Raw genomic sequence first — 12376 nt, forward strand, 5'->3', positions numbered from 1 at the left:
ATCCTAAAGATGATTTGTTAGGGGTAGTCAAGAAATTTTGAGTAACCAGGCGAGGAATTAGAATAAATTTTGCTACAGGCCGTGAGTGAAACTCTAAAATCTATAAGAAGAAATGTTACACAAATTTTGAAAATATAATTTAAAGTTTCCCCTTGAATGGCAATATAAATTCGTGGACATGAATGAGAAAATCATGCCCTTGATCTCGTGAAGCAACTGCAAAAAAGCGAGTTTGAATAAAAAAACAGGCAAGTAAAGTGAGTGTTGGCGGGCTTCCGAAAGCTGAACTCTCGCTCAAAATTAATATGAACTAAAAATGGCCAGATTCTTAATCATCAAGGCAGCTGGAAAACAGCACACATAATTATGAGCCTTCGTCGGCATAATTTCACGAAGCCCTCTCCATGTTTGCACACTAACAGGAGCTATTACGAAAACCATGGCGAGTTTCGCCACCAAAATCCCGAGTAATTAGCACCCAAGCTGCGGGCCAGCCTGTGCGCCCGTTCATTAAACGCAAATAGCGGAATTGTGTATATAATCAGCCATAAATATTCGGCATCTGAGCGTTGCAGCCCCCGTGGATCGGCAAGGTGCTGCCGGCGTTATCAGGGAAGGGCTGCCGTGCGCGTGCATGCGTTCTCCCGCTGCTGCTACTGCTGCTGTTGCTGCAGAATTAATTTAATTTAGAGAACCAGCAGCCAGTGGAAGTGCGAGCCACGTCGGCGGCAGCAGGCGCTGGCTCGGGCCGAACTGCGAAAAATATTAAATAATAAAGTGGAAATTCATACGGCAGTGGCGCGCGCTGTATAAACACCACGTCGCCGGCAGTCGTGTGACACACATACAGATGTTGGCAGTCCCACCTCCCCTCGTGGACCACACGACCCTCGAGAGAGTTGCGATAAATAATAGAGACTCTACGACCTACGTACTCGCCTCGCAGCACTACAAAGGACGCGAATACATTCTTTGTGCACACACAAGCGACGCCGACTCCGACTCCGACGTGTGTGTGCGCGCGTCTCGCGTCAAATCCATATTTATTTATTCCCTATGCCTCGCTAATAGCGCCGGGTGAATCACAAATGAGGAAAAACACCCCGAGGCGGTATTATCCACCCCGTCAATGGCTCTCTTATATTCACCCCCTGTGGCCCCACGTCGCTCACTGTGAATGTGCTCAGTCCAAAGTGAGCGACCGACCAAATTTTGTTATTGCATTTCCTCATTTGTCGGATTAAGCAGACGAGTGGTTGGCGGCTTCCGCTCCTTAAATACACGTCGGTTTATATATCTGCAACCAACTGATTAAAAATAACACGCAAGCACCACATCAAAACAATTTTCAACTACACAGCTTGAAACAATACGATGAATTTGCATTTTCATTTGTGATTCGTTTACTGCGAAATATTGAAAATAATCAGGTATTTGTTGGAACAGGTTTACAAAAACTGGTGTTATATTTTGAGTAATTGTAAATTTGACAGAATGACGCAGGTGATTCGTTTCCAACAAAATGTCAAATGCCTCCATTTCACTGCTGGCTTTAAAAAACGGCTAATAACGTACACGTGCACCCCTCTGGCTCTTTTGCTCGCTTTCACAAAAGCATTGGCGTCCGAATCGGTGCATTGTTGCTTTTGGTGCGAGCGGCGAATTTGAAAAGTTGTCACTCTTATTCTCCACATCAAAAGCACAAATAACTTGATACCTCGTCGGCCCGTCAGTCCGCGTTGCCCTTTATGTGCTGTTTGTGTGAGTGTACATGTATATTTATATTTGTGAATGTGTGTCGAGCATGCAATGTCTGCCGCGTCGTGTGTTTGGTTGGCTCGAGTTAATTTAGCGAATCCGATTTTGAATGGCGGCAAAATTGAATAAGGCCGTTTTGCTGGCGCTGCTTTTTTGGCTCGGCTGCATGCGACCGCGCACCGGGCTGAGTGAGAGACGCCGTCAACGCCAGCACACACATGCACTCTCGGACGGAAAAGCGGTCTCTCAATTTGCATATCGGAGAACCGTGCGGAGCGGAAAATTCGGAATAAACATATATCTATATGCAATCACCGTTCCGGCGGAAATAAAAAGTAATGCATATTACCTTTGGAGGCACTGGCTGTGGAAATGAACGTTGGCAAAATTAAGCGGTGCTTTGGACGAAAACGTGGAACTAATCTAGCTTTAGTTGAGATATCTTGTTGTAGTTATAGTATAGCTCTTGTTAAAGTGGCTTTTTCCACACGCATGTTGTCATTTTTTAAATCTAGCAATGTCATCCTTTTTTGGAGGTCCGAAATTTGGTAAAACTAGTGCAACTTGACCAACTATAGATCATTTTGAGGATTAATAAAGCAATTGCTTCATTTCTTTTAATCATCATTCATTTGCCTCTATTTTTTTTTCATCTGACAAATTAGCTGAAAGCAAAGTTATTGTTTACGCTCAAATTGTGGTAAGATATTATGACAGGAAACATTTTCAATAAGGAAAAAGGAAAGGAAAGGAGGCGCATGTTTCCAGTGCCGAGATGAAATGGTGCTCACAATCATGCAGCAATTTCTTCAGGCTGGATACGACGTCTTCCTTATTCAATTGGATAACTATTGACATCGCTTTTCTCGGAATACTCTTCGGTGACCTATTTCTGTATCATAATCTGTGCGGCTGTTTGTATCTTGGAGCACGAGTGCTGATATAAACGACGCTATTTTGCATTGAAAGTTGCAGGCCGCTACTCACGTTGGCTTTCGCCAGTCATTAATAATTGCTCACTCAGCTTAACGGAAACCATTGCTAATAATGCAAACTCGACGCGCATGACGCACGACACACACTGCACTAATTATTCTCTAGAGGAAAGAGCTGCGAAACAAGTTGGTAAAACGCGTAAATTTGAATTTCAGCGCTAGTTTCGTAGTCATTTAGTGAGAACACGTCGTGTCCAATTATAATATGGTACGCCTCTCTGATAAACCAATTTGAGAGGAAATGTGTCCATACGTATGGAGCTGTTTCCACTGGCTGACCGCTTTTGCAATTTCATGCACTCACGGCATCGAATCAATCAATTAGCCAGATACGACTCCGGCACAAAAGCCATAAAATTATATTAATTTGCACTCGGCTGCGTCCACGTTGCACTCGTGGCACACGCGTTATACAGCAGAGTCATCATGCATGCATTTATGCGCACACACAGACTGTGCGCACCACCAGAGGTACAAAATAAATATCTACCGCATATCGACATCATTTCATTACACTCCATTTTAGTAAATTATGCTACCCCTCTCTCCTCCCCAACACAGCTGGCTGGAAACTTTTCCAGGGCTCGCAACTGATTCACGCGAGCCGTATTTTCAGAAATTTAATTTTGCTAAGTGATACAAAGGATGCCTGATCCAATCCAGCTCAAGGTTGTGTTCTAAGAAGAATAATTAAATAGGCATTGTTTTTGACAAATTTATTTCGCTGGAAGGGCTAATATCACGAATTAATGGTGCATGAAGTTTTAAGATAGTGCAGGAGTGTGACTGCAGATCAAACAAGAATTAAATTGGCTATGGCGTTAATGAGGTCTCATTTCCAACTATGCCTAAGTTTTAATTTTTTATAATTGTAAACATAACCATTTCGGTGAATATGATTGAAGTAAAATTAGTATCTATATGCTTTCTCATCTGTTTCAAAGTGTTGCTAAAATTGCGTATTTAAGATCTTAATAAAACATGCGTGTAAAAATTGCCCTGAACATTTATGATGTTTTTGCTCCCAAATGCTGATTCTTATTTCTTATGAGAGGGATACTGGATTTCTCGGATTTCTAACCATTGTAGGATCCTAATCTCTCTTAGGTAGGTAGAGAGTGAACATCGAATACGACTTTTGGCCCCATTTAAAAGTTTAATATTTCCTTGAGCATTGCTTACAAGTTTGTGCTATCTCGTCTGGGGGACAATTTTCCAGTTAATGTGTCTCTGAGCGATAGCTGAACTGCATTTTAGACACAAATTCAAAAATATATCTCTCCAAATACCGAACTGGCTAATTTTCTCTCTGTTTCGAATGGAATATATTTATTTTTTTATGGATAAATGGAGATTTGTGCGGGGTCGGGCTTTTCTGCTGATGTCTGATCGACAATTTGGATTTTGAATAAAATTTTACATTTATTTCTAGTGTTTTTTTTAAAGAAAATTGGTGAATCTGGAGAATGGAAATTATCACAAACAAACATAATTTACTTTGACCGATTCAACTGACCACAAAACATAATATTAAATTATTTATAAAGCAATTTACATAATTGCTTGAGAGGGAAATTAAGTGAAGATATATTAAATGAATTTCCCAACCACAGTTGAATGAGGCTGCTGACAAAAAGCGAGTTTGTACTCACACTCGGAGCAAAACAAATAAACCTTTGAAACAACGGCGTTTCAACTTTGAACTTTCCTTGCTCTGCTGCTGCCGCTGTTGTGTGCTCGTAATTATTCAGTCAGTGCTACAGCCGGCACGAAATCGGTGCAAAAATCGAAGTGGGACTGCCTCGATTGTTTTGCAACCAAAAATGCGTGTAACTGCAGTGAACGTTGTAAAAGCAAAAGCAGCAGCGAGTGTGAGAGAGAAAGAGCGAACTAAAGCTCCTGCCGCCGCGGCAGTTTCAAACTCGCGAGCTTTGTGTTTATACCCAAAAAGCTGCCAGTGACGTTGGCTGTGCATAAAATATAAATGCTGTTTGCATCATTGTAAAACTTTACGGCTTGCACGAGCAATTTAGCTGCTCGCGCGCACATGCCAATTTGAAGAGAGTGGCATTTTCTCAATTTGTTTTAACTGCCGCGTGATGCGCCATGTATGCCAGCGTACACACGAGTTGCTATGTGTGTGTGTTTGAGTACGAAAACAAGGCGCGCGCGGGTGTGTATTACTCACCCACTTACGCCTGCTTAAATAGCGCGCGGCGCATCATCACCAGGCTCCGGCGGCGCACAGACAGGCGCAATATTTGCAAATCGACTCTCTGAGGCGGCAGTTAGCCCGAAATTATTCGTCTTTTGGAAACTTCGAATGCAGCCGGCAGTGCGAAATTTCATTAGCTTGCTTGGTATGAAATGCAAAACAAAACACCTTACACGTGTTATGTTCATCTTTAGCACAAGTTTGTACACTGGGAATCGATTTTGGTTAAGCAGCGTGAAAGGAGTAATTTGCAAACTTCCAAAAAGTAAGTTCTCCACATCAACAAGGTTTTTTTGTGGCACTCTTATGATATGAATAATACAAAAAGGTCGACGACAACATGTTTTAGAACAATCTGTCCAGTTAATTATGTACAATGCACTATTATTGAAACTGGTCCCATCTGGTACTTTCTCAATCATCTTTTCCTATTTGCAAAAGTTTAAGGCTGCAAAATTCCAAGTTTCAGGATAATTGTATAACGCCCATTGTCAGAATCAAATTTAGAAAACAAGTCAGTTCCGAGAGCATAAAAATTGTATTGGACCATTCCATTAGAACCAGATACCATTATACGCTTTGTCTATTTTATATTAGTGACAGTGAGAATCATCAAAATGTTGTAAAACTTTGTCTGTGTAAATTTAGTGTGTTCAATAAATTTTCAAATCTAAATAAAGAATCAATGCCAACCAGATTCTCATCAAAGATTAGGCAAGTCAAATGAAACACATCCACTAAAACATTCGTACTGGGGTTATCCGTTAATTCCCTGAATGAGTTTTGATCGATCCACTTTTCGGCAGAGCAAAACGCGTGAGGCTAGGCATGCTGGGGATCGAAAATTAATTTTCCCAATTTATCCCCCAAAAGGGATCGCAATTCCATAAATCCAATTTCCACGATCGCGGTTGCCATCCCAACTTTTCGAGGCTGATTGTGAATGTGATTTCCCGGGGCCTGAAAGGAGTGCGATCTTTCGATTTTCGCCTGGGCGCGGACAAAAAAGCGACGGGTAAATGGAGTCTGGCACGCTGCGAAATGGGAAAAGAGAGAGATGGCTGCTGAGCCGGAGCTAGAGCTAGTAGTGCAGCGGCAGCAGTGGAGGCGGAGGGCGAGGGGCTTGCCAAAAAATCAAGCCGAGCAGCCAGCCACCTTGCCCTGAGGGGTGGCACCGCGGCAGCATCACCACCACCACACCACCACTTCTTGACTCCAGGAAAATAGATGCATCTATATACACACAGTTCATAAATATCAAGAGCCATTGGCAAGAGTGTGCGGGCCGGCCACCGCCTTTAAAGATACACATCTCGCATCTCGCAGAGAGGAGCTTACACACAGACCGTGCATGGGACCATTAGCAACCAACACCCCTAACTAATAAGGCGACGCAGAGAGCTAGCTAGTTCTTGCTCTCGCTGTGTGCGCCACATAATCAACTCTGAGCTTCTTAAGATTTCACGTCAGAGCCGTTGGTTCCGCCTCTCAGATTGGGTCGGCCGGCCGGCCGGCGGCGTTGAGTGTGTATGTGCCAGAGCCAAAAAGACCGCCTTTGTGCCCGGCGCCGACACACAACTGCCGCCCGCGGCCCATAAAAATTAAAACAATGGACGATAATAGAGACCGATTTTGCGTTGCTCCACAGAGAGGCCCAGCCGGGCGGGTTTTCCCTCCTCGCCTGACGGAGACAACAATTGAGTGCCAAACGTCGTTTATTATGCAAAATAAGAAATGCTTTGATAATGGTGAGCACACAGGCTTTCAGGCATTTGTTTGTCTGCTAATTGAGCGCGCCGTCACGGGCTGCGCATCTTTTTAACTCTCTCCGCGGCTAGAAAGTTGCAATACGAGGGGATGCTCGCTCAATTTAGCTAATTATGCAGGCGGAATTCAGGCCTGCTGCTGAACCGCATAATATGTTAAATGAAATTATTTGTTTTGGAGAGAATTATCGCAACATTAATTTCAAATATGGAGCGCTGGATATTAAAAAATAAGATGACTTTATAGGACTCAACTTAAACCCCACCTCTTCAAATGATTTTCAATAGAAATCCTCAGCTTCGTTGGTGTATAGCGTGCTGTTTATTTCCAAAGAATAGCTATAGCGAGCTCATGTGCTAGAGACTTTATTGGAATCTAGCAAGACAACCTTCCTTCAATAGAAATCTAGGAAAATGATTTGCATTGGAAATATCTGCATTTTTCTGTTTAATTTTTACCCGCAAATACAAGAAACTCGATAGTTAATTTCCCCTCGACACAGTTACAAATCCACAAGATTTTCCATCATCGCTTTTACAGGGAATTGCGAGGGAAAAAATTCTCAGTCAGCTCGCCGTGCAAGTTCTGGTGAAAAGCTGGGCGAGAACGCGGGATCAGAGAGAAAGAAGGCGATTGCAGGGCGAACAAATTTTGCCATATTTTTCATATGAAATATCGCACCAAGAGTGCGGCAGCAGGACGCCCCACGTGCGGGCCCATTACACAGCAGCGGCTCCACCGGGAAAAGTTAACTTTCAGTCAGAGAAAATGGCCATTTTTGACACGGGCAAAAAATGACGACTGTTAAAAGCGAATGGAGCATGAAATTAATCAGAGCGAGAACACAGACGTCGGGCGCGTTTGCTGAGCGGTGTTGAAAATAAATATGTATCCAAAAGTACATATCGCGCGCGGACCCGATTCTTTCCGCCATTTGTCAGCGGATAAATGTTTGGGAAGCGAAAACCATGCGGAATTTGGGCCGGGCCCGTTAGCGCCGCCGCTCCTGCTGCTACACGCCGTCGGTTGTAATTGAGGCTGTAAAATGTTTAAATAATTCGCACGAGTTGAACATGCACAGCCAGGGTCATTTTTCCACCCCTTTTGGCGCCGCGTGTGTGGCGTACGAAATTTTGCATATTTTTGGCGCTGAAATAGCCGCCGACTCGCACAGGCTGCTAGTCCATTGGGCGGTAAATGGGTCCTGCGTTCAATTTGCTCGACTGAGAATTTTTTTGCAGCTCCGCAGCCAATCAAATTTCGCAACTTCCTTTTTTGTCTCAAAGCAATACCATACTGACCATATTGATCAAGTCGGTAAATAAACAGCTGGCGCTTTTAGTCTGAATACACGACAAATTGCACGCAGGCTACAAATAAGAGCAGGCGTTTTTGTATAATATTGGAATCACAAAACATCATTTTATTATTGGGTTGGCTGAGCGACGCCGTCAGTATGAGACCGGTTTATTATTCAAAAATATGGAATAGTGAGGCTGGCGGACTGATCTATTCTATATATATGATTTGAGGAAAAGCAAGTGCAGATCAAAGGGGTTTATTGGAATTTCATGAGTGATAAGCCGCCCGCTGCTTGGCTCGGCGTTCATGTGTTTTCGGTTATAAAAACGCTTCATTCTGCTGTGTGTGTATAACACAAATGGCTGCCAGAAAAAACAGGGCTTATTAAATTTATAGAGGCAGCAGCAAAAATCTCTAGCCGGTCTAGACGCACATGTATATACGTACGTTTTAATGGCTCCTTATAAGGAAGCTGGATTTCGCAGCGAAAGTAGTGATGTAATAAAATTTAGTTTTAAGAGTCGTCGTGACGTCACACATTCGTCTCTCTCTCGCTGTGTTATTTTATACTCTATTCGGGTCCACGCACACAACACACATAAAGCCGGTCGGAGAGAGATTTAAGGCTTTCTTGAAATGAAATAGAAGAAGCAACCCATACTACAACCACCACAGCGGAAAGACGTCGCATGTAAATATCCCTGGGAAAATAGTTATTTTTAAAGATAATTCTCAGTGGGGCGTAAATTTAAAGTTTCTTTTGTACGCAGGAAAAAACGTTCTCCGACAGATTTTGCCTGCCTTTGGTCGATACTTTCTGTAAACGCCTCCAAAGTAGCTTATGCTTCAAAAAAGTGGCTCGCATTTGCAGCTTTGCGAGTAGAAATGTGAGCGCATGGAGATTGTGGCAAATCTTTCTTTATGCTGGATGAACTGACTCATATACGGATTTCATGGATGCTCACTGACTGAGAAAGAGAACAATAAAAACAAATGCTATGGTGATTTAGAAAGAAAGGTAAATGTTTTTTACGATGGAAAACAGCACACATAAATTGGGTACCTTTAGCACAAATTAATATTCAAAGAAGCAGCAAATTCTGTCTGTTTTACCAATTAGTGCTAACATTTGAAGAGCTCTCATTGTGCATTGAAATCAATTTGTGTCAGTAAGTAATTGACATTCGCAACGAGTCTGAGGCAAAATTTCGCAAAGCTTTCCATTTCGAGAATTAAATCAACATGAGGGTTATTACGGTAGCTCGAGAGCAAAACTCAACAATGTGATGATAAAACTCAATCACACGAACACAATGTCTCTCTGAAGCCACAAATCGATTTTCAATTTTAAACTATATAGAACGCACAGAAAATTTACATTCGAGATTTCAACAAGCTGATCAAATTAATGCAGCTGTTGCTCTCTTCTCTAGTGGCTGCTGTCATCTAATTTCAATTACTTCATGAGCGAGCAAGCTATAGCAGGTTATCCCAAGACGATTTGCACTTTGAAGATTAAACAGGATGCGAGAAAGTGGCAGCTGGTGGCTTTCACTACGCAGACAGTGATGCGAAAATGACGTGGAGGAAAATTCAAATTTTACCACCATCACGCACTTTCCCCCTTTAGAATGATCTCCAGCCGTACCCTTCACTCCAAAAATCACACTGAATTCCCCACATTCAGATTTATGCACTTCAAACAAGCAGTTGAATGAATTTGAGATTGCTGCCACAAAGTTTGAGCCCAGTAATCGAATGGCGGAATCAAATAGCGGTGAGCGCAGTTAGAGAGGAGCTTCTTGATTTCAATCCTTTGTGTTATTTTGGCCCCTTCGCCTCTTCTTCGAGTTGCTTTTGTGCGAACACACACACACGCGAAAGGAACACTTTGCATTCCTAATTTAAGGGGCGTGTATGTGCGTTGGTTGGCGTGTGTTGCAGACTACACCACGGCGGCTGAAACAAATAAGCGTGGTACCGGCAAAAAGCGGCGAGTTCTGTCTGTCTCTCCAAGTCACACGCGGAAAGTAACTCAAGTCACTCGACGTCGCCCGCGTCTAATTTTATTAGATGGTGTGTTTCGAATTCCACCTTTGAAGTCGCGGATAAACTGCACGGCAGCCATTAATCCCTTAAAAATAAGTACAAAATAAACGCACACACCGCTCCGTTTTTTAATTTGACGAGAAACCCCCGACTACGCGTGCAATTAAAGCGATTGTGTACCGCTGAAAGGGGAGTCATAAGAAAGGAGGGAAAAAACTTATTTCCTCCTTCGTGCATTGTTTCTCCTGCTCACGGGTCGTACCGCCGCGGATTACTTCTGACTGCATGCGGAATTCTCGTAAAAAAGCACTTAAAAGCCTCAGTCAGCAGTCAGTCAGTCCGTCGACGAGCGTTTTTGCTCAAATATCGGCCTCCATTGTTGATGGATGGGCATACAAAATACTCGCAATGTATACCCAAGCTGCAGCGAGTGTAGCCGGGAATAAAAAGCGAGCTGACTTCCTGTGCCCGTCGTCCGCGTATTCACTCCGTTGGCGAAGACATTTCTAAAGGGCTCTGTCGGCGAAAGATAACAGCGCTAGGAGTAGCCAACACAAACACACACTCTCAGTGCGGCCGCATGAATATTGCATACAGACTAAGCGCACTTTTCGACAAACGACGCTAATTTCGCAAGTTGCCGCTGCCGCGAGTGTGCGAACATGAAAGCACTCCCACGCGGGCCAAATGTCCCCCATAAAAGCGGCTGTGAAATATTTTGAACCATCGAAGGCTTTATTTTACGCATTTTGGGATCAATAAAAAGCATTCCAGTCAAATCTGGATTAAATTTGCAACAATAACGCGCGTCAAAAGCGCAGTGGAGGGTGGAAGCAAAAAAATGATGGTCATTAAATTTAACTCTCCCCCCTTTTAGAGTTCGTGAATAAAATTTAATCTTTTGTTTCTAACTTACGGTTTAGGAGTGATAGGGAACTTATTTTGTGTTATTTTTAATATAAATATTTATAATAATAAATATTTTTGCACATGGTATATTTTATGGAATGACTAAAATAATAATGAAATATATATCAAATTAAAACTAATTTTGAAATAAAAAATGAAACTTTGCGAAACAGGGGCCAACAGCGGCCTTTGCAAAATACCTCTCCCATTCTTCCATTGAGCAAGAATAGGCATTAAGTATTATTATTAATTAGAGAGCCTCTAGGGTATCATCAACTCTGGGAGTGGTCTCTTTTGTTGCTGGCTGTCAGCTGCAATTGTGGACTGATTTTAAAGCACTTAATTGGACTCTCAGTAAAAATATTTCACGACGCATATATACGCTCAACAAACACCAAGAAACGTTCTTCAATTAATTTAATTATTTGAAAAAAAAAATAAATAAAAAAGAACATGGAAAACTATTTACACTTTTTCAACATGTTCAGCAATAAAAATTACACTGGGAGTTTAATTTATGTTTTAATTTGAATAATGCGAATTGTACTCACCGACTGAAAACTGCAGACACACGTGAATCCAGACGAGGCTCCACATGAAGTATTTGCTCAACGTCGACTTCATTTTTGCGCTTCACTCTTCGTCGCCGGTCGACCCAATCAGTGCCGAATCATTTCACGATCGCGCGCGCGACGTGCGAAATCGCCCTTTGAACACTCGCCGGCGACAGTCACAAGTAGAGCAGCGACAATGTCATGACAAAAATCGCACGAATTTCCGAGCAGGGCTCACTATGTGTGTGTATTTGTGAATATGTCAGTGTGTAGTCCAGCAAAGTCGGGGTGGATTTGTATGTGTGTGTAGCGATCGACGTCACTCTCACTCGCACCACTGCAAACCTCCACCATCCACCTCCATCTAGGCCGGGGGCCGGGGTGAGATTCGCCCCGTACGCCGGCGCGCTCGCCGAGCGCCGCGCTCGGCGCCGCCACGCCCGCCATCTAGCCACGCGTCGACCCACCGCCACCGACCCCGGCACTCCCGGCAGCAAGATGGAAAACGAACGAACAAACGTGGACGAAACGTTTTGCCATGCTGTGCACTAGGTGCAGCGGGCGGCCAGACCCAGATCAAAGCTGCTCGCCGCCGCCGCCGCCGCCGCGTTTTAGGTGGACTAGAGCTAGAGCTAGTGCTGGCTGACAGAGGTGCTCAACCGGCAGCCGATGCTCTTGAATTGACTCAATGCTATGTACGCGGAAATGTATGCAACCTGCATAACGCCATGACATACTTTTTCAAGCACTTTTTATCGACCAACAAGCCCCGTTCATCTGAAATTTTAATTTCTTCACTACACTGCTTTTTCTGTCAATAATTGTTG

At 43.3% G+C, this 12376-nt stretch overlaps 1 protein-coding gene across 1 annotated transcript in view; it reads right to left on the reverse strand.

Moving 5' to 3' along the window:
* Nucleotides 1-11936, reverse strand: part of LOC135937751 (hemicentin-2-like) — a 170268-nt gene extending 158332 nt beyond the window's left edge. Inside the window, exon 1 of the mRNA XM_065480963.1 lies at nt 11547-11936. Coding sequence (XP_065337035.1) covers nt 11547-11619 — 73 coding nt within the window. The 5' untranslated portion in view covers nt 11620-11936. The remainder of the gene's footprint in view (nt 1-11546) is intronic.
* Nucleotides 11937-12376: the final 440 nt, after the last annotated feature.

Source organism: Cloeon dipterum, chromosome 2 (genome assembly GCF_949628265.1).
Source record: "Cloeon dipterum chromosome 2, ieCloDipt1.1, whole genome shotgun sequence".
In the NCBI taxonomy this organism is placed as follows: Eukaryota; Metazoa; Arthropoda; class Insecta; order Ephemeroptera; family Baetidae; genus Cloeon; species Cloeon dipterum.